Here is a 23,248-nt window from a genome sequence, read left to right as displayed (position 1 = left end):
TATATTTCTTTATGCAAGTATCAGTTTGCCTTGCATCGGAAACTGCAACTACAATTCCTTTGCTTAGTTGTTTAATACGGGGAGGGTGTGATCATCTTTTAATTGGCACACTAAATTTCCCTTCACTGGTATTATTATATTATATTATCAAATTACATAATTCCTATAATATTATATTATTAACTACATATTTTATTAATTATAATGTAATATGATATTATAGTATATAATAAAATATAAGATAAAATAACATAATGTAATAGTATAATAGAGTTTAACATTACAAAATATAATATGATGCTCTTCAATACAATGACATGGTATAATAAAATGTAATACAATAGAGTATAATGTGCTATAATATATTATAATAAAACACAAAATAATATGTAATACTATAATATGTAACTAAATGTAATACAATGAATTGGAAAATGCCTTATGAATTGGATTACCTACATAACTGCTGATCAAGCCATCGAATTCCAGATCAAATTGTGTGATTCTTCAGCCTCTTCCAAGGAATAAGCACAAAAAATATCCAGCCACATTTTCAGATCCGCTTAATTGCGACTCCAAACGAAGAACGTCAACTTCGCGCACTCCACCAAAGCTGTCGAAGATAAAATCACCAATAGCCTCCACAGGAACAGCTCCCGTCCTTAAAGTGATGGAATCTATTCGAGTCCCTCACAATGATCGCTCTCTGAGCAATCCTTGAGATGAACTTGATAGCCGTGTGGCAGTCTCCACATATACGTAGGTTCTTGAAAACCTTAATAGGTGTACCAGGTGGAGTGGCTATGATCCCGAAAGCAACTGCAAGCCTCTCACTATGGTGTGCCAAATCCTCTTCCTTCTGCTCATCTTCCACATCATGCAGCACAAAATCCGTGTCCGGGACATACCCTTCTTCCTTCAATCTCGCGTACAGTTTATCCATGCATGCATATATCTCTTGTGCTTGCGGGTGCGATTTGTCTCCCACCAAGAACACATGGACTCGTCTCTTGACTTCAATCCAACTAGAGCCCGGCTTCTTCACCACCCCTCTGCTGTCCATTGTCTTTCTGATCTTCTCCACCTCATCCCACAAGCCGGAAGAGGCGTAGATATTAGCCAATGTCACGTAGGTCGCTGCATTCTCTGGCTCTAATTCAAACAGAGCTTCGGCCGCCCGTTTGGCCGAGCCAAGGTTCTTGTGGATCCTGCAGCCACCAAGCAAGGAAGCCCACAAGAACTTGTCAGGCTTCATTGGCATCTTGTTGATGATCTCCTCTGCTTCCTGGAACCGGCCAGCCCGGCTGAGGAGGTCGACGACGCAAGCATAGTGATCAGGAGTGTGCTGAATCCCGTGCTCTTCTTTTATCGAATGAAAGATTTCGAGGCCCTTATCGACTAATCCGGCGTGGGCGCAGGCAGAGAGGACCCCGACAAACGTTATGTGATCCGGCTTGGTCCCTGACTGCAGCAGCAAATCGAAGTACCTTATCGCCTCCTCGGGCTGGCCATTCTGAGCATACCCTGAAATCATCGAAGTCCAAGAGACCAAGTCTGGCTTCAGCATCCCCTGGAACACATTTCTGGCCTTGTCGATGTTCCCACACTTCGAGTACATGTGGAGTAGCGCACTGGCTGCGAAGGAGAAGGGATCGTACCCAATTCTGATCATGTGGCCGTGGACCTGCCTTCCGGCCCCCTCCATGGCCAGCTCCGAGCAAGCATCCAAGACCCCCGCAAAAGTGAATTCATTTGGCCTCACCCCGGCTCTCAACATATCGGAGAAGAGCTCGAACCCCTCCTTCCTCCGCCCCTCATCAAAGTATCTCCCGATCATCGCAGTCCAAGAAACGACGTCCCTGTCCGAAGTACTATCGAACACATGACGGGCATCATCGATGCACCCACACTTGGCATACATGTCGGAGAGGGCACTCCACACCACGGCATCGGAGTTGAAACCCATGCGAACTATGTGGCAGTGGATCTCCTTTCCATGCCGGAGGCAGGGGACGGCGGTGGCGGCAGCGAGGGCACTGGAAGCCGTGAACTTGTTGCCGAGATCCGAATGCCCATCGCCTCTTTTGCTCTGCATCTGCCGGTAGAGGTCGAGGGCCTCCTGGGGGCGGCCGTGGCGGGCGTGGCCGGAGATGATAGTGCTCCAGGAGAAGTGGTCCCGGTCGGGCATCCGGTCGAAGAGGCGGCGGGCCTCGGCGAGGTCGCCGGCGACGGAGTAGCCGGCAATGAGGGTGTTCCAGGAGCAGAGATCCCGGTCGGGCATGGCGTCGAACACGCGGCGAGCATCGGAGAGGGTGCCAGACTTGATGAGGAGGTGGATAAGGCGGTTGGAGAGGACAGCGGGGAAGGGAGGGAGGCCGGCGGCGGCGGCGTGGTCGTGGATGCGGAGGGAGGCGGCGGGGGAGCGGAGGTCGAGGGAGAGGCGGAGGAGGGAGGGGTGGAGGGAGAGGGGCAGGGGGGAGGCGGAGGAGTCAAGGAGGTCGAGGAGGCGGAGGGCGTCAGGGAGGCGGCGCTGGCGACAGAAGAGGTCGGCAGCCTCCTGGAAGCGGCGCTCGCGGAGGAGGCGGGGGAGAGGGTCGGCGGCGGAGAAGGAGGGAGGGGGTCTGGGGGGGTGGAGGGCGGCGGCGGAGGAGGAGGAGGAGGAGGAGGAGAGGCCTTTGGTAAGGTGTAGGAGGCGGGAGGAGGTTGGTTTCATGGTGGAGTGTGGAGTTGGGAGGCGGGAGGGAGGGTGGTGTTTCAAATGGGTTGGATCCAAGTCCAACAATCAAATTAGATCTGGTTCTTATTGAATTTATCGGCTTGAAAAATATTTACGCGTTAATGCAAAAAAAGGATAATAAATTTATTTTTTTGTTTAAGAATGCTATTTTTTGTTGCCACATTGCCGGTATCTGAAAAATTAACAAAAGGATCGATGCTGGGAAAATAAAAAATAATAGAATGAGAGATATATAATAGTTACTCATATGTAAAAGGTCCTCTTCTTCTTTTTTTAACTGCTATGTATAGTTTTGCTATGTCCCAGCTCCGGGGGCCCAGCCGATATCACACTTACTATTTGCCGATGACTGTCTCCTCCTGACCCGGGCTCGCGTAGCTGATGCTCAGGCTATCAGGAGGGTTTTGGGTGCCTATTGCACGGTATCCGGTCAGAGAGTGAATGGCCAGAAATCCTCCATCTCCTTTAGCCCTAGCACATCACTCAGGGTTCGACGGGGGATTCGGAGGATTCTGGAGATGCCTGAGCAGGATGGGACCTGGACCTATCTGGGTGTTCCGATCTCGGGCAGGAGACTGCGAGTTTCTGAGTGCACCGGGATGGTGCAGCGGGTTCAGAGCAGACTAGAGGGCTGGAGGGCAGCGTCCCTGTCTATGATGGGCAGAGTCATGCTGATTCGAGCTGTACTGGGCTCCATGCCCATCTATCTTATGGCAAATACGGTGGTGCCAAGGTCTGTTTTATTGAAGATTGAGCGACTTCTTCGGGGCTTCTTATGGGGCTCACATGGAGGGGGTCGTGGCGTGCACATGGTGGCATGGGAGCGCATCTGCCTTCCCCTCGGGGAAGGTGGTCTAGGGGTGGTGTCTCTCCTGGAGAGACGAGAGCTACTTCTTGCCCAGCATGCTTCCCGTCTCATCCTGGAGCCGCAGGGGCTCTGGAGCCGGATTATGACTATCCGCTATGGGGGGGCAAGCCCGGAGGGCTGGGCCCGAGGAGGGCGGAGATGCTCCTTTCTATGGCGTGAGATAGCGACGTACTTGCCATTGGTGTCGAGTCACACCCGATGGCTGATAGGCGACGGACGTAGCATCGATGTAGCTGGTGACCCATGGGTCGACGGCCTCCCGCTGCGGCTTTGGCCAACTATGGTTAGTGTCGAGGCTGGGGAGGGTCTACAGGTTTGTGATCTCATGACCCCCGGGGTGGCTGGTTGGGATGAGACTCAGTTGGCCCGTTTGTTCGGGCAATCTTTGGCGGAGCGGGTTCGCTCACTACCGTTACCACATAGTGGCGGACCAGATGTACGTGTGTGGGGTTCCTCAACTAGATCCAGGGTCAGGATGGGCGATCTCTCCCATATCCTGCGGCAGGATTATGAGCCTGGCCCGGATTTTGCCTGGATCTGGCGATTGGGGCTCCACCCGAGGGTCGCGTTGTTCCTCTGGAAGGTGGCCTGGGACCGTCTTCCTACGAGAGCTGTACTCGCAGGTCGAGGAGTGAGGATCCCATTGGTGTGTGGGGCTTGTGGTGTGGCCGAGACGGTGGACCATGCCCTGTTTCGGTGCACATGGACTAGGGGCACTTGGCGGTTGGCAGGGGTTCCACCGGTGGTATGGCGATGTAGGGACCTGTTCTTACAGGCCATGCGTCAGGGATCGGAGTCCTTGGTGCTGCGTCAGGAGGCTGTCCGAGCTACCTGTATTGCCTACCAGATCTGGTTGGCCAGGAATGCTCGTACCTTCAGCGAACGACGTATGTCGCCACGATTTGTTGTCGAGAGTGCCCGCGCTCAGGCGGCGGAGCTGTGTTACACTATCCCTGTTGGAGGGACCTTGATAGCTCGGGACACCTGGGGTTCCCACTCTGCTTCGGCAGCCTCTCGTACGGTGTTTTTCACCTGGGAGCCCCCACCCCCGAGTTTCCTCAAGGTCAACTTTGATGGGTCTGTTTTGGATGGTGGCACGCGGGGAGGCGCGGGTTTTGTTATCCGGGACCCGTGTGCCAGGGTTGTGGCTGCCGGTGGCAGTCAGTTATTTGACACTTCAGTTCCCAGCGCGGAGCTGACAGCAGCCTGGGCAGGCCTTCGCCATGCCCGGTGTATCTTACGGGCTAGGTCCATTATCCTGGAGGGTGACTCAGCCACCATTGTCAGTTGGATCTAGGGGGGTCCAAGGCGTGGCGGGTGTGACCATCCCTTGCTCCGTGACATTTGGGTTATGGCGAGGGATGGATGGGCCTTTCGGGCCAAGCATATTTACCCTGAAGGTAATGGTGCTGCGGATTGGGTAGCTGCGTATGTAGCTTCTCACTCCGGAGGCACCTTATGGAGTGGCGATGGGGAGTTGCCTTAGGCACTCCGAGGTATTTTATTTTCTGACTTTATTGGGTGTATCCGGTCTCGTCAGGTCTGATCCACCCGCATTAGCAAAAAAAAAAAAAAAAAAAAAAAAAAAAAAAAAAAAAAAAAAAAAAAAGGGCGTATACAGTTCTCAAACAAAAGCGGAAGGAAGGATGTAGATTTTCTGCGAGCAGAGGGACTACTTTGAATATTGTGACAGATATGATTCTCCTCTTGTCAGTTTAATGGCCTTTCTTTTGATATGTTGTCTGTTCAGGGCTTAAACAGAATATGTAGATTCTTTGGGAACTTCTGATTACTTACAAGGCGTCTAAACTAATGATACAACAAGCACAAATTGAAAGGAGTAAAATGTAAAGCCAACTGCCAGTAGTGGCAGCCTGACGGTGACTTGCATTTTGATTCGAGGTGTTCCACCCTCTCATACAACATAGGGAGTACTCTTGCTCTTGCGCAGGGAACCAGCACAGCTGTAGCACTCTGAGCCCTGCTATTTCTCCATGGATATATTTCTTCTATGTCATGGCATTGTATGTGCCCAGAGATGGACCTTCCGTGTAACTTTGTCTACTGAGAAGCATCCGGTGAATGCTGAACTTAGGTAGTTCTGTCGGTGGTTTCCCCATTGTTTCTCATGTTTCCCACTTGTTTCCTTGATATGCTCGTTTCTTCGTACTGACTTAACAAGAGCCCCTATTATTATGTGGTTTCCTTCCAGCCTGCAAAGATGGTTGAGATGAAAGAATTCTTAAAATCCCTCGGTACGCTTCTCAACTTCAATGCCCAGCCAACAAAAACGAGAAGCCTTATGTTCCAACATGATGTTGGCCCGGACGAATCAGAGGCCTGCGGACCCAGGATCATATTGTTCCAAATATATTCAAATATTGCAACTACCACAATTAATCATTATCTGTACCTTATACCGGGGCACTCATGAGGAACTATCAACGACTAAAACGATCAGGGGCTCAAAACACGTTTCCTTAAATTTAACATATTTCAATTGCTTTTAGATGGGCACCACAATAAGCAAAATCATTATACACCACATAATATGAATGCGAAAACTGAATAAAAAATCTCTGCATGATAGGAAAGAAAAACTAGTTCACGATGTGTGCCTGTAAGAATTTAACAAAGTCTGTATTCAAACATTCTGCGGAAGCCAAATTCTAGAAAGCAACAGACAAGGTCTGTATGAAGCTATTCACATGATGCCCCGGCATCATCTTGATGCATGATACACAATAACACAGAACTGACCTAGTTACAAACAAAGAAATTTCAATATATTCAAATGGTTGGGTCTTCGAGCACGGCTGTGGATAAGTTGTTAATTCGTGGATAAGCCGCCTTCTCCTCCAACTGGTTTTGAGCCCATATCAGCATCTTCAGCAAGCTTGGAAGTTTTGGGTCTGCAAAATAGCCAATAGTTGATAAATAGTCCGTGTCCAGGGACAACCCAATTCAAACATGTGTTACTAAAAATGTTCTTTAAAATGCATATACTTTGGTGGACTGGTTTCCATAAGGTTTTCGATGATATTATTACTCGACACTATTATGCCATACAAATTTGTAATGTGATGATTCCACCCCTCACCTTCCTATAAAGAAGCAGTTCGAAACTTCGAATACAGTGTGCGGTCATTACTTGGAAAAGGAAGTTGGAGCAACAAGATAGTAACAAGATTATATACAGGTGCTTCAATTAGAATATGTACGTCTCTCATGTTCTTCAAATTGCATAGCTTGGAGGCAAGTTCTATCATAGGTTTTCAGAGACATACCACTTGTTACTATTATACTTCCCAGAAAACCATAATGTGCTAACCCCTTCCAACCCTTAGTACATCTAAAAATAGCACTTAGGAAGAACTGAAAATGATAGAAAACAACACCAACCTTTTTCATGACTTTGGCTCGTAAGTATGGCAGCATTCACTTCACTCGCAGTTTTCAAGCGTTGCGACACATCTAAAAGCTCACCATAAGGGCAGTTCTTTACATCTTCAAATGCCAAAAGAGCTACTGTCCTCTCCAGCTCCTCCAAAAAACTTTGCTGCAAAATCCAAAATTTCCATTTGATAAACATGGAACAAAAGATTATTATCTTGACAACATGTCTACGTAGCTTCAATTTCGTGTATGGAGCAGTGCAATTGTTATATGATTTTCCACTACAATCAAGTAAAAGGAAAAGACCATGCAGCTAGGTGCCAAAAAATAAGAATTTGCCATGTAATGTTTCTGAAATGGAGTGGGACAAGAAAAACAAGATAAAATAAAAGCATGCCCCACTATACAATGCCAATCAGAAACACTTCAGATGCCGTGGGTAATAATAAACCTGCATAGCAAAATTTTGAAGAGAGAATTACATTTTCCTCGCCCCTTGGAGCAAGTTCTTCCTGAGCGAACTCCAAAGCCTCCTCTACTTTTCCAATGCGAATCAACTCAATCAATCTCTGTTGTTGTAGATGGAAATATAGCTGGGGATTTGTATCCAGTATCTGCAAAATTATATAAAATCCGGAATAAGGTGAAATTACTCTGGTACACAACAAATTATGTCTTTTTCGTGCAACTTTTATGCACAGATGATAGCATTATATATTTGAAGGCAATCAAATTTCTAAAGAAAGTCTCAACGTATGAAAATTCACATGGTCCACATATAAAGATTAAAATTATAAGCAAACTCATTAGAAAACTGATAAAATTATAGAACTGATCGCAAGTCCCATAGGCTGCTTGATCCTGTAGAGTCTGACCCATTTGTCTCATCAAGCAGCAAAGTATACAAAATCAGTCAGATTGATTTTTTGATGAAAAAAGAAAAAGAAAAGTTTGATGGCTTTTTATATCCTTTTCCGTAAAGTTATAGTGCAAGTCTCATCATATGAAATTGCGGAGTTAAGAAAAGCAATGGCATTCACATTCTTGACAAGGTTAATGTCCACGGTGTAGATGTTTTCCACAAACTCCAACATAATTCAGGTCATAGCAAAGGTATACACTAATGAACAAATTAATACAAGGCTAGACGATTACTGACAACTTGAATATGGCCCAACTTCATAGGAAAGAAATAATAAGCTATAACAAAATCAAAAGAGAAGAGTCTTGTGCATCAATGTTTGTGAAGCCCTGGACTTTCTCATGTAAACTCCTAGAAAATATTGGCCCTTTATTGGTTTCCCATGTTAAACATTATAAATAAAGACTTTACACAATATATATGATTTTGTAACCAAAAGATTAGATTCATATTATCATGATGCTGAATTGCTGATCGATTGAGGATAAAGTTTGGAACAAGAACCACAAGAGTGTTGACTTTCTTATGGTGATACCTCTGTTTATCCCTTTGTTTTGAACCTAACATTTTACATTTTTATGACACTTAAACCTCCAGTTAATTTATTTGCATTGCTTTGTTGCTGTCACTTGTATTTGGACGCCAAATAGCTAGGCTGGGGGATGGATAGATTTAACCATTAGTAACCAGCCCTGGAAAAATTAACACTCCTTAAAGTTATCCATTGGTTGACAATCCTGGGGTTAGTGGGATAAGTAATGAAAAAAGTGAAGAAGTAAAAGAGAGAGAAGAGAGAGAAGAGAGAGAAAGTTCCAGTAACTAACTTTAGCTCACCCTCCCCCATGACATAAAGTTAACCAGGTTTGCATACGCTTTCTGAGGGGTTGACAAGTTAAAGTTATGATGGTATTTTAGACTCTTATTCGGCTATTTAAATTGCTAACCTAACCATAAGATAAACCAGCAACCAAACAACACCTTGATATCCAGCTACACATGGGTCATCCCAACATGTGACTGCACCACTGAGCAACATTGCAACCCTATAGAATTGACCTTTGTAGCACAAAAATATTGATTATCCCGGCTTTTTTCACTATTATTCTTTCCCCATTCAACCCCAAAAGAATAGTAGGTCTGTGTTTGTCGTGTTACTGCAAATTCCTTGCTTCCAGATAAGATTCAGGTTCATTAAGAATTCGAGCATCAATCCATAATTTTTCATGATTTTCATATTATGCATTTTCTATATTTGTCACACACACACACACACACACACACACACACATAAATGGATGCATGTCTCCCAATCTACCTTGTAGAGTAGGGTTGTTTGGGCTTAGTCAAGACTTACTTTGAAACACATTTAGCTTGTTGGTCGAGATCCATTGCTTGGGAGTGGGCGTTGGCACTCTGTTACCTTGGTTAGACAAATGTTACCAATAAGTAAAAGTCATGGAGGCTAAGCTCCACCTTGGAAGCTGATTATAAGCCGTTAGCATTCTATGGGGACTATATTATAATATGAATCGAAATTAGAAAAAAGAATCAAGTTAATCTTCTAATAATTTAATGAACTCTTAAGCTATCCTAAATGATTCAATGTGCCTAGCTGGACGCAGGCCTTGAGATCTCCCTGATTTTTTATACTTGACCTTAGTTTTACTCGGCAAAATCTTGTAACTTGTAAATAATTATGTTTTGGTTGATGCAATGATTTCAATTGCTCAACTAGTTTAGGTATGAGATTACCAAGGCCCTGCTTGGCTTGTTAGGAGAACTTGTTTTAATCTAGCAATACTATTTGTGCAGGTTTCCCACCCATAGTATGAAGCTTGAGATAATTGAGGGAAAAAGTAATACGGGATTTAATTCTTCCCCTTTTTTTTGGTTTTAGGAATCTATCCTATAAGATGCCATATAATAAATAATAATTAAAATCATCTTTTTTGTTCATTATAGAAATTCCGATGCTAGCTTTTGTTTCTTCAACATCTTTAACCTCATGTCTTGTTGCGAATTAATTTTCAACTTAACCATTGCGATGTAATATTCGATGATTAATATAAATGTGCAGCCAATTTTAACTTTATGGTTATTTAGATCTTGTATGGGCATGACACATGATAAACACTATATAATTTGTGTTGAGATATATGAATTGAAGAGAAAAAAGAGAAACATATTTCCATAACTTTGAATTAATCCACGTGCTAAATTTGTGAATGCCCTAGATGCATTTGTTAAAGCAAACTCCAAGATGGATTCTGATTTGGATCAGTCTATGTTTCAATGCTACATCATGTTCCTACTTTCACCATGGAAAGAAGAAGTAATTAGAAGATAACCTTAGTGGAATATCAAGAAACCATAAATAACTGGACTTGAGGCAGTATAATTTGTGACAATAAAGAGCTTTACTTGATCATTGTAGCAACACATAATGCAGCTTTGTATATTTTTTCCTATTTGGTATGAGGTGAGAACACTTGCCCATTGCTGCACGTTGAAGAAGCCCGAGATAAACCACACCATAAACAAGAGAAGCTTGCGGAGTAATCGCTACCGTGTGTGATCTCCATATACAACCAAATTATACATCAATTTTCTCAGTTGGGGGAGTGCACATGTGATTGGCTCTCATTATGCAAACCATAGCTGGAGAATTTTTAGATCTATAGGAATGGGGGTTCACCCCTTTTCTGGTTGAAGATCACAAAATGGCAGTATACATTGGAAGGGGAGTGATAGTGGTGGTGCTTTTCGTGTTGGTACTTATTGGTTGCCTCTAGGGTAAGATGGACGTGCATGGGGGTAGATGGGGAAGTTAGTGATGTTGAAAAGACAAAAAGCAAAGAAATACTTTCAAGTAAAGAAGAGGAGCAAGGAGATTCTTGCCTAGCCCTCGAAGTTGTTGAATTATGGGAAGTGATCTCTAGGACATTTGTCTAAAACTTTACTATTGAACATATACCATAGGTGTTCTTTATCCTTGTAGGTTTCTATAAGCCCCTTATGTTAGACTGTTTATTCTAGGTAGTTAATACATCTTGTAGGATTAAAAAATGAAAATGGGCATCCCATGTTGTCCTACACAAAGGCTTGTAATGCGCGATCAAGGTGTTTGTATAAGTATTGTAGATGGTGTTGTAAAATGGTCCAACAAGCAGATAGTTACTTCATTGGTTCAATGTGGTTAAGGACACCTCTTTAAATTATATTTTATCTTTCTTTCCTCAGAGATGGCTTTTAGCTCATTTTTATACTTAGTTTTAATACCTATTAGTAATATTGTGAACCACGAGCTATAATCGATATATATTGGAAGAAAATTATGGATTGATGCTTGAATTCTTAATGAACCTGAATCTTATCTGGAAGCAAGGAATTTGCAGTAACACAACAAACACAAGCCTACCATAATTTTTTATATTATGAGGAAGGAATTTGCACACTAAAGGAAATGTGGATGGACGTGACCAATGTAACTTGTGGGCAAGAAAAGAAAGATACCATAGGGTTCAAATCATTGACTTTCTCAATTGCATCCTTCACATTGCCAGACTGCACAGCCTTCTTCACAGCCATGCGATCGGTTATTGTTGCAAGATCTATGTCTGCTAATCACCAATAAGGAATGACATTAAATATAATAATATGAAAACAATATTTGACACTAAACAGAAATGCATTATCAAGTCTCCGATCAAATCAAAAGAAACAAAGGATACGTTCGGTTCCAGATTCAATTCGGAACTTCTCTGCAGCCTCGACATAACCTTCTGTGACAAGAAAGTTCATCACCAGCTTATTCATGTCCTCCTTCCTAATCTTCACATCTTTCAGCTTTCTTTCCCACTCCTCTCTCGTAATCACCTTCTTTGACGTCGACTGCACCATGTGGGAAAGAATCGACATAAAAGAGGGCATAAGTTTCCCAAATCTCCCATATTTACGGGAAAATAGAAACAAACCCTAACAAGATACATTCGTGCTCCAACTAGCCTTATTCGATCCCCAAAACCCTAGTTCATGAAATTGAATCAGAAAGGCCAGCAAAGAAAAAAAGGCCGAGAGATTACCATGGGTTCGATCGAATCTAACTGGCCAAGAAAGATCCAAGAAAGAGACATCACATCACCGGGAACCGGCCATGCCCATCGCCGACGCCGAGATCTCCCTCTGAAACAGGAGGAGAAGGAAGAGGTCGAGATCGATCAAACCAAAAAAACGAAGAGGAATCGGAGATCTCGAGATCAAGAACGCTAGGGTTTCGAGGAGATCGAAGCGCACTCGAGAGGGAATAGAAGGAAAAGGTGGGCTGGGACCGAGACGGCGGAGGAGGGTAGGATGGCTGGTGAGGTCGCGGTGGCCGGGACATTATGGAAGAGATACCTGAGGCGCATAAGTGGACAGAAAACCACGAGTTGGGTTCGGGGCCGGTTCAGGTTAACTCAGCCCGACGCAAAGGATTCACCTTCCTTCGCGCGAATTCGCCGTTGGATCGCGCAATGGTAGCTCTGAGATCCGTGCAGAGGATAGATAAAAGAGTTTTGGTATGCTTTGCGATCTGTGCAGAGTGCGATCTAATGGTCGACACCGCGAACGAGGATCAACCATTCTTTGCGCGTGAAAGATACAACCCGAACCACTTAGCCCAAGTTGCCGCCAAGCCGTTCATGAACAATTTGGGTCCATAATGTTACATTGAGTCCATGTGTCCAAGCTCAACTCGTAAATGAGTCAAGATATTACTTCCTGGGCTCCTAAGAAATAAACAAAGCTCGAGATGGGCTCAAGTGTCTGAGTTCTTTTCTTTCAACACTATACTCATCTTCTCTTTTTTTCTTTTTGATTCGAAAAAGATTTCAACCATTATTTCTACATCCATCATGCATTGCGCATATTATGATTTAGAACGAGTTTAAATATACCTCCTTTGTAAGAAGCCAAGCCCGAAGTGTGATTCCACTCGACTCATTTCTAATCTTACTTATAGCTAAAGATATCGCAATTGCAAGTGCAATCAAGATCTATTCCGACGTCAGATATAGGTTCGAGATTTGTTCCCTGATGTATTCCAACCACTTCGCAAGTTGAATAGTATTTAGTTTAAGCCTAACTTTAAAAAGGGCTATATATCTAACCTTTTTTTAACTAATTTTTATTTAGGATCAGATAATTTTTTCATGGTATGTATCCTTTCCAATTGGAATCCAAGCGTTATTTGGTACTTATGCCACATGAAGTGTTTGAGTTTTAGTTTTAAGCAGAGTCAAATATCCAACACTGCAATTCACAAGTTGAAAGAGGCTATTGGTATTCTTTCTCATCTTCACCCACCATGCAACCTCACAAGCCTGTTTGAAAAATGGCCCTCTTCAAGTTCCTTAAGTAAACTCACATTCTTCTTCAGGAATCTTTCCTGTTAACTCATTCTATAAATTTCTGGAATTTTTGTGCATCGAATGATTTCGGAGTTTTCATACGGCTTGTTTTAAATCGAAAGTTGTATTCTGTTGCCCTCTTTACAACTCTAGCATGGTCTCTTGGGATCATAGCTTGTTACTTTGTCCATTCTCCAGCCCACTCTGGAGGAAAATTAAAAGCCTTCATAAACTCTGGTGCACTAGATACATTCAATCAGAGATCTATAGTACTGGACACTATGACAATCCTCAATTAAACAATTTCTCCCAGCCTTGCACCTGCATATCATATTTGTTTCATGGACAATCTGGAACAAAAGAAACAACAGAATTTTCTTACAAAAATCAATTGGCAACATGACTGTACTGAAGAATGCTCTGCTTCTGTTTCACTCCTGATGGCACTTGAATCTTATCTCTCTCCTATCTTTTTTTTTCTCTTTTTCCTTCCAACCTTCTTCACTAATTAAGGTCGTATATGTTAGATAAATTTAAATTATTTAATAATTTTAAAATAATATTGTAATTTTTTGTATTTTTAAAATATTTTTAGCTCGGTGTCTGCCAGTTGGCAAAATATTTCATCTACTAGAGAAGTTCAAAGATTAAAGCATTAGGTATTATTTGTTGATCTTTATTTAGTCCCATCTTAGATGATTTAATACCATCCCCAGTAGAGGATCCTAGGTGGGCATGCAGGTTTCTGGGCTAAATGCCACCTGCACAAGCATACCACCGCTCAGTTCAATGTGAAAGGTGCCCACGACAACTATTTTTGGGCTAAAACCTTACCACTAAAGCACCTTAATTTCGAGAGGGAGGTTGTTGGACCAGACCATTAATGCATAGAGCCCAATGACTTGAAATTCTCTCTATATATATATATATTTAAAATTCATTGGCTAGCTATTAATAGTCAATATTTTTTTTTTTTTTTTTTTGTATGAATACCCTCCTAAAAATTCAAACTTGCGTGAATACCCTCTTCAAATTTATATTTATTTCTATACCCTCATAAAACACTATTTTTGCACAAATGTCCCTAATATCACTGTTTTTCTAAAACCGTTAATAAAAACCATATTTGTTTTAATTAAAAATAAAGTAGAATTTTGAAATTACTTTTTTGTCCCTCCATCGTAATCGCCTTATAAATGTTTCTTTTTATACATCCACCTATTAAGAATATTTTAGTCATTTTAATTTGAAATCGTTAATTTTTTAACGACGTTAGATGGTGTGGTTACATACGCAAAAATAAGGATAAAAAATAGGTAAAATAGTAAAACAAGTGTTTTACAAGGGTATACATGCAAATATCACTTTTGGAATGGTATTCATGCAAAATTTGATATTTAGGAGGATATTCATGCAAAAAAAATCTCTTTTTTTTTAGACGTAATCACCTAGTTCTAATAATAGCCTTGATAGACATCTCCAACTAGCTGTTAGGGCCTTAATTTCAAGAAGAAGGTTGCTGGATCGGGATATCCATACATAGCCCAATTTCTAGAGGTCTCTTGCACTACAAAGAGATTACAAATCTTCCCAAGTGTTGCAACCTTGCTCCCATCTTTTGAGAAGCCTTTTTCCCATTTCCTTTTTCCTCTAATTTTCCACTCCATTTTTCTCATTTATTTTCCATACATATTACACTATTTTATGAGTATATTCTGGACGACTAAAGAAGCTATCGAGCCTCTACCTTCATGTACTCGTGCTGCTTAGGGCTATTCGGGCAGAGCCAAGAACTATTGTATCTTGAAGCGTTTGTGCCAATCATCTGCACAAAATAGAGGATATTACTCTTAGGGTGGTGCCTAGCACACCTTCGGTCCAAGCATGTCCATTTGATTTTATAGTTGTAGATTTTTAAAATATTTAAGAGCATTTTAATTTATAGTTTTAGATTTCAATTTTTACAAGGACCACTAACCCTTCATGGATCAAAAGAGCTACAACTTATGATGGATTCATTGGAGCCTGTTAGACCAACCAGTGTGCCAATGTGGAAGTTCCTTCTACAAATTCATTAACCAAGGTTGTATTATTTTGCCTTATTATAAAGTCATTTGGAAGGCAAGGGCCTTCAGAAAACAAAGATCTTCCTTTGGTTTGCTCTCAAAAATAAACCGCATACTGGTGAAGTGCTCCAAAAGAAAGATGGAGAGAAAGTTGTGGATGTTCTTTATGTGGTGCAAGCTCTAAAACGATTTATCACCTCTTTATCATATGTTCAATGGCAAGAAACATTTGATACTCCTTGAAGCTACCTCTCAACCTAAAAAGAAGGTACGGTCGACTAGTCAGCGCATTGTGTTGGCATATATAGTTGGAAAGAAATGCTCGCATTTTTCTTAGGAAGAGATGCTCCATTAATACAATCCTAAAAAAGATTATCCATACCTTCCAAAATTGGCTCCATCTTTGTAATGAGAAATTAAGAGAGGGACAGTCATCAAGCAATTTTGTCTTATATTGTTTCACTTATACACAATACTTGATTCCTTGTATCTTTTCTTCTCTTTTCTCTTTTGTACCTAATTTCTACACTTAATTAATTCGGGGGAAGTACCTCACTCCTTTTTTTTTCTTCTGATTTATGATCATTCTCCACCAACAATTTCCATAACGAGTTCGAGCCTCTCTAACCCATTGTAATCAATATGCATCAACTAGTATTTACTAAAACATCTCTATTAACGAAATTGCAGCTGGTTACATTTCTAACAAAAGCACAATATAGTAGACTTTGACATTAGAAGAGCTTTCTTTCTCCTCCTTTTTTTGACAATATAAAAAGTTATGCCACATTAAGCTATTATATATTCTCATGTCATGCCATAAAAAAAAGTCCCACCAGCGAAGGCTTGATGGTAGTGCACGTCTGCGTGACTTTCTCCCATTGCAGTATGAGTTCAGGTTTTTCTTCTATCATTCTCCTTTTAAAATACTTGCAATGGTTTACGTGCAAACAATGAAAGAGAGCAAAACAATTAACAATCTCATGTGAATGAAGTACAATTCTCACATTGAGAGTAGTTTAATGTGCTTAAGCTGCTTGAAGCCTAATTGCATTCTTGCAATGAAGAATCGTGCACGAAACTGACATCCACTGAAGTAGTCAGAGGACCGCCATTTTGGCTAGCACTAGCATGCTCAGTATGTGGGGGTATAAATGCTGCTCCATTACATGAATCAATGCAAAAGGACAAAGAGTTTACCTTCCAAGCATCTCTATCTTCTGAGCTGCAGCCAATATTATACACTCTAGTTGTCCAAAAGGATCACACCACCACCTTGGTTGGTGCGCACTCACGCTCACGTAGCCGCCCATTAGTCCATTACGCAGTGGCCCAAGGAGAAGTGGAGATAAGCAAGCCATTAATTTTATAACTTCAGCCATCTATAAAAGAAGGCCAGCTCTCTCCAAGTTTCATAGGCCAACTTAGATCGAGATAGAGTTGAAGTTTCGCCGAACACTGTAATTAGAAAGATGAAGGCTTGCAGTTTTGTCAGCCATCCTTCCTTGCTCATAATTTTGATAGTTTCATGTCTTGGTGTAGAGGTAAGAGCACAATTGACCACTGATTTCTATGCAACTAGCTGCCCTACTGTGTTCACCGTCGTCCGCCGTGAGGTTATAAAAGCTCTTATGAATGAGATGAGGATGGGGGCATCTTTGCTCCGACTCCACTTCCATGATTGCTTCGTAAATGTGAGTTTGAGACATGCTAATTAAATTTCTACCAAGTTATTGTATCTGCTCCAAGATATACGTGTTGGGATTTACTGATTAATATCAATCATGCATAGGTTTTTTTTTTCTTCACATAGTTTTTTTTTTTCCTGAGAGAAACTTTACACAGATTGTTATTTCGATTTCAACTACATTTTTGCACAAATGTAGTGGTGGCAAATAAGTTGATTTTCTTGCAATTTTGTCTGAAAGTATATATGCACCATAGACCTAAATGCTTTTGTTTGCTCTCCCTTTGTAACCCTTGGCAGTAGGTTAGATGCAACCAGATTAGCAACACCTTGTTAAAACCCCAACTCGTAGTGACCAATGCTTGCAAGATGTATCCATGCATGCAAAGGGAAGATATAATCGAGGGTAGCCAACTTGAATAGAGATGCATCAACTAAGCAAGACCATGATGTTCTTATGTCCGTCGAATCCATTATATAAAACCGTCGACACCCTAACTAATTAATTTCCCGACGTGTGCTCTTGATCAAGCTACTACCATATGCATTTGATGTATTACAAAGTAGCAATTGATGTTCTTGACATTTTTTTATTGATATAGAGCTTTTGTATTTCAAGGATTATTATTACTATTAACTATTTTTTAAACTTTCTCTATGTTAGCTAAAATATTTGAATCTCTTAAATTCTCTCTCTTTTGTTTGTGCTTTTTTAACTCCTTGATCAACTAACCCTGCATGTTAGTATAGCAATTCTCTCCATGGGAATTAAAAGAACTAAAAATTATGCCATACCGTTCGATGCAGGGGTGTGATGGTTCAGTTCTACTAGATGGAAGCAATAGCGAGAAGCTTGCTTTTCCCAACCGTAACTCTGCGAGAGGATTTGATGTTGTGGACGCCATCAAAACTGCAGTGGAGAATGCATGCAGCGGCACTGTATCATGCGCCGATATACTCGCAATTGCAGCAAGAGACTCAGTTGTCTTGGTATTATACCCCTTCATCACTTCAAGAATGTGGAAGTAATCCACAATGGTTAATGTTGATTTGTTCGAACATAGTTCAGTTGTATTGAATCATTTAAGTTCAAACTACGATTTCCTTTGCAACCTATGACTGCTATTATATTTTTCTCTCCTGACCAGTGCTTATTTACGTTTCATTATTGGTTGCTTTGTAGAGTGGGGGGCCTGCATGGCAAGTTCTTGTGGGAAGAAGAGATGGATTAGTAGCCAACCAGTCAGGAGCCAACAGTGGCCTCCCTGCTCCCACCGATCCCATCAATACAATCATAGCTAAATTTAATGCTGTTGGTCTTGACACCACCGACGTAGTCTCCTTATCAGGTAAGCACAATTAACTCTCTCCACGATCCATACTCGTAAGTTATAGCAGCTACTATGCCTAAACAAGTTAGAAACTTTGTAACAATCCATAACCTCACCCAAAAGAATAGTTAAAAGATGTAATTTAGATTTTTTGATCCTGTATAAATATTCAAAATTTACCCGCATAGGTCCTCGCATACTTTTCTTAGTTAAGCCCTAACATCCTCGCCAAGTTAAACATTCAAATCCATTTAAATCCAATTATAAGTACCAATCGGCCCATGGTCAGCCTCTATGGATTCGTGTTGCAATGTCCTCTAATTCATATAGACCAAGGATCGGATCTGCTCTGATATCATTTGTAACAACCCAGAACCTTATCTAAAAAAGCTAGCTGGAAGATGTTACTTATAAAAGTATCCAATATTGACCCAGTGCATAATATCGATCCTCACGAACTTTAAAAAAAAGGTTAATATCTAAAGTCAACTTCGATGCGAGTACTCAAACATGATAAGTGGACATGTCTATGTTAAGTTGAATCCTGCCTCCAGAAAGAAAGCTGAATCATTTTATTGGAAAAATAGAGTTTATACTATGGCCTTATGCTAGCTTCTAATCATATCACCAACTTGCATTGCCGGTATCATGGTCGAGTTATATAATCTAATCAGCAGATTTTTGGTGCACGTAGGTGGCCACACAATCGGTCGAGCCCGCTGCGCGACATTTACCAATCGTCTATTTAACTTTTCTGGTACCGGTGCGGCGGACCCAACAATGGACTCAACCATGGCATCAGAGCTACAGACCTTGTGCCGGGGCGGCGATGGCAATGCAACCACTGTGCTTGACCACAACTCCGCCGATGTTTTCGACAACCACTACTTCATCAATTTGCTGAACCAAAAGGGCGTCCTGTCATCGGACCAGGGTCTCTTCTCGAGCGATGAAGGGGTGGCAGCGACCAAGGCTTTGGTACAGACCTACAGCAGCAATGGGAACCAGTTCTTGAAGGATTTTGTGACTTCCATCATCAAGATGGGAAATATAAGGCCCCTCACAGGTTCTTCTGGAGAGATACGTAAGAATTGCAGGGTGGTTAACTGAACTCAGCAGGGTTCCAAGCCTAGAATGTTTTCAGCTGTGGTTTTTGGGTTTGCTTATCAAAATATCTGTATTAGAGTTTATGGAAACTGTAGCTAAGAAAGACTGTGTAAATTATGCATGATTGAATAAAAAAAAATCCCACTCTATGCTGATTTAAGAGCTCTCTCAATGCCATTCAAAACATACTGGTTGTTGCCGCTGGAAATCACACACACACACACATATCTATATCTATATATCTTCTAAACTATAGGCATGTTCAAATTAAAGGTGTAGCACATATTTTGGGACTACTAAACCAGTGCAAAATCCTCAGCCAAGTGGTCACTCTATATCTCTCTCTGATATTCTTTTGTGTCTCTATAACTACTTCTATATATCTTTGATGAATATATCGTATTTAGTTTAGTTTGAATCTTATTTCAAGCAAAATAAAATAGTAGATGATGAGAGAATCACTGCCACTCAGGCTTTTTCTAATGTATATAGCACGTTTGATACTAGTTTAAGAAATAGAAAACGAATATGAGTTGTGCTAAAATAAAATACACTTCTGGTATATTTTTCGAAAAAACTAGGCTTCTGTTAAAAAGAAACAGCTAGTGGGCTACTGCATTAACAGACTGGGCCCATATTCATAACAAATAAAGAAATGAGTAGGGGTGTGCAAAAAAAAAAAAAAAAAAAAAAAAAAAGGCCAACCGCGAATCTAATCCAAACCAGTCTTTAGGTTTGGTAAATGTTTTTTTTTTAATTTGGTTTGAGAAATTTTTGAACCGAAAAAATTCCGTCCTATTTTGGTTTAAGCTTTTAGAAAACCGATTCAAATCGATATGACTCGACCCAACCAACCTATGTGTATATATACAAATATATATTCAAACCAAACACATCCCATCCAACTTGACTCGACTTATATATCGTCTCTATATATAAAATCTAATTTTTAATTTTTTTATATTTATATATAAAATAGACTGTCAAGTCGATAAAATCAATCAAACCGAATTGAATTTTTTAGGTCGATTTCAAGCAATTTTTATAGATAGTTGGATCAATTGTGGTTTTGGTTTTAGAAAATCAGCTTAAACTAGTTCAACCTTAATGTAGCTCCAAACCGTCGATCCAACCTGTGCACACCCCTAGAAATAAAGGTCACGTCAACCGTTCATGGCACACTAGTCCAACGTAAGCTTTAACCTTGAAAACTTTAAATTAAAGATATTCCATTTCCAAGAGCAAGGAGTATCCCGATCATGTGGTCACAACAGTAGAGTCGGGGGTTCATCTGTTCCTAATTTCTATCGTGATCATATAGGTACACTTCTAGAAGAGTCGAAAGTTATTCAATTATGATCCAATAGACCAGGTCTTATCTAATTTAAATACTTGAAATGTCAAAGTGTCAAAAAAACCGTGAAGGAGATCACAAGAAATCAAGCATGACCCATTTATAGCCCCACATCACTAAGTAAAAGCCAGTGTTTTGGAACAAGTTTCATTACAGGTTAGATTTGCTCGAGGAATTCCTTGATTTCTAGACCCTTAAATTATCCCATAATCCAAGGCCACCAAGGCCCGGAAACAGCTCACTGGGGTCATAGCTTCGGAAGTAGTGAACAAAAGATGATAGCGTAAAGCCAAGCTTAGCAATTCTCGTTGCCACCTTTAGTCTTGTGGTCACCCATAAACAATGGCTCCGCTAACGTCGGCCATCAAACGAGGCGTAATCTTTTAGAGGTCAAATGCAGAATCTTGTAAGGAAAATAGGTGTAAACACCTCTACTTTGCGAGTGACTTTTTCGACAACCATGTGGAAGCCGCCAAGGATTGCTTGTAGCTAGTATGACACTATGACAGTAGGAGTGTGGCCCTAATTTTATCCTGTTATAAAACCTATAATTTTCAGTAGTCTTTCTCGGAAATGTCATTCTTAAATTTAGATTTCACAAATCTTAGAAATTGAGTTTAGTGTGACCGAGCACAATAAACTCATCATCAACTTGATACTACGTAGTTGGATTTTAAGAAGTTGCATGATGCAATGCAATACAAATGTGTCCCGAAACAAATTGATTGAATAGTATTACATCCTAAATTTGAAATAAAATGAGCATATTTTGTCGTTTGGACCACCACATGCACGAATTAATTTCATAACTATGTACCAACAATGGCCACCAAAAACTTAAGATCATTATAAGCATAGTTGCATGGTGCTTTGCATGCATGGCAAGCATTGAAATCCCATAGTCTGAAGGGATTATGGTATAATTCTTGGCACAAGCCTATACCTATGTTAGTATCTCATCATAGAGTGTACTTATGACAGGGAACAGTGTATTCTCTTTCGCCATGCATATTTGTTTGATCAAAATTTTCAGATCTCAATGTATTATAGATCTTGGGGGCAAATCCACATCTGTCCAAGTATGACAAACGAAAAAGTAAATAAAAGAGAAATTATTAGTTGGAATAGGTCCACCAGCTAAGCTAAGCAGTGGTCTGGTGCAACCACAAACCAACACACACAACGAAGAAACATGAGTTAAAAGAAATAATATATACAGGCATGATTGTGCATGTTGCTTTATGGTTGGACTGGTCCATAGTGGCCATTGTGTATCTCAACTCTCAAGTCCTCGTCATGTTGTATGATAAAAACACTCAACATATCGCATAAGTTTGAACACCATGAACTTGGTCAAGGCCCAGCACTAAATCAGGATCTCATCAATGGATGAAAGGCTGTCAAATTCAAAACCATCTGCCCTTCAACTTCTGTTTATTCTTCTGAGAAACGTCTTTTAACATATGATGACCTATTACAGCATTTCTGTTAGTCATAGGCTTACATGGTTACAAGTTAAAACGTTTGTTATTTAATTGAAAGCCGGTAGTATTTATTCTGCCTCACAATGGCTCAGCTCCATTTTTTATCCAAGTCATTCACAAGCTATTTGCTAACAAGAGAATGTGCTAGATACCAATTGATAGATAAAATAGGCATAACCTTGACTGTGGACTACAAGTAACAACTCATGGAGGTCCATAACATTAATACTAGAATCTTTCTGAGATATAATAGCTTGGTTGTACCACATTGCACATGATGCATAATCTCAAAAGATCCTCCTTTTGTTTTTTAATAATGTTTCGCCCTTGTTGCATTGCCACAAAGTTCCCTGCATCTATCTTTGTTTTGCAAAACTAAACCTTTCTAATGAAATGCAACCATGTATAATGAAATGGTCAGCTTACTTTGCACATAATTAATCAGTTTAACAGGCATTAAGGCGCCACAGCTGAAGCCACTGACATCTATTTATAAACTAAGACTATGAGATCATTCCTGATCCGGATCTGTGATGACGCATCAAAATAAAAAGTTATCCATAGGCAGAATCTAAAGTCCAATTTGGTATACGAATGGCTCGACAAGTTCTAGAAGGTCAAAAAAGTTTAAAGAAAGGAACATTTAGAAGAAACCAGCTCATAGGCATATCAACCCCCATTCTCAAACCTTAATGGTCCAAGGCACGTAAAAACTTATCCGGCTAGGATACCCAAGGAATGGCAGAAGCTTAACTTGTTGTGGCCCATCATGGACTGCGTCTACGCCCTCTTTTTTGACCTAGATAGCAACTAAAAGCTTGTTAGAAGAAAGTGACGTTTTGGAGCTTTAACCCCTGGAACATGGACCAATGGCTAGAGAACAAAAGGTTTCTTGGCTCTTTTCTATGA

At 41.0% G+C, this 23,248-nt stretch overlaps 3 protein-coding genes across 4 annotated transcripts; 1 reads left to right on the top strand and 2 right to left on the bottom strand.

Annotated features, from left to right (window-relative positions):
- Positions 1-318: 318 nt before the first annotated feature.
- On the bottom strand, positions 319-2,769 carry LOC103705863 (pentatricopeptide repeat-containing protein At4g37170). Its single transcript, XM_008789747.6, is given in 2 exon segments — positions 319-649; positions 652-2,769. Coding segments are annotated over 2 exon segments (2,148 nt in total). The 5' UTR covers positions 2,714-2,769; the 3' UTR covers positions 319-563.
- A 3,401-nt stretch (positions 2,770-6,170) lies between these two features.
- Positions 6,171-12,341, bottom strand: LOC103705796 (protein GID8 homolog). 2 transcript variants are annotated; one of them, XM_008789654.6, is made up of 7 exons: positions 12,217-12,341; positions 12,006-12,105; positions 11,655-11,814; positions 11,437-11,543; positions 7,484-7,615; positions 7,008-7,164; positions 6,171-6,517 (listed from the first exon to the last, which is right to left on the bottom strand). In XM_008789654.6, exons 1-7 carry the CDS (start codon positions 12,327-12,329, stop codon positions 6,396-6,398), a joined length of 891 nt encoding a protein of 296 aa, XP_008787876.3. In that variant the 5' UTR covers positions 12,330-12,341; the 3' UTR covers positions 6,171-6,395. The 2 variants fall into 2 exon arrangements, with proteins under 2 accessions (XP_008787876.3, XP_008787875.1); XM_008789653.6 differs by having other exon boundaries at positions 12,006-12,218.
- A 4,418-nt stretch (positions 12,342-16,759) lies between these two features.
- LOC103705798 (peroxidase N) lies at positions 16,760-19,661 on the top strand. Its single transcript, XM_008789656.6, has 4 exons — positions 16,760-17,070; positions 17,871-18,053; positions 18,247-18,412; positions 19,089-19,661. The coding sequence occupies exons 1-4, from the start codon at positions 16,849-16,851 to the stop codon at positions 19,502-19,504; spliced, it is 987 nt and encodes a 328-aa protein (XP_008787878.2). The 5' UTR covers positions 16,760-16,848; the 3' UTR covers positions 19,505-19,661.
- Positions 19,662-23,248: the final 3,587 nt, after the last annotated feature.

This window comes from Phoenix dactylifera, chromosome 15, assembly GCF_051530095.1.
Source record: "Phoenix dactylifera cultivar Ajwa chromosome 15, Ajwa_hap1_PhDact_Kaust_v1.1, whole genome shotgun sequence".
Lineage (NCBI taxonomy): Eukaryota > Viridiplantae > Streptophyta > Magnoliopsida > Arecales > Arecaceae > Phoenix > Phoenix dactylifera.
Note: the sequence above shows the minus strand (reverse complement) of the source record. Positions and strands in the feature narration are given on the sequence as shown.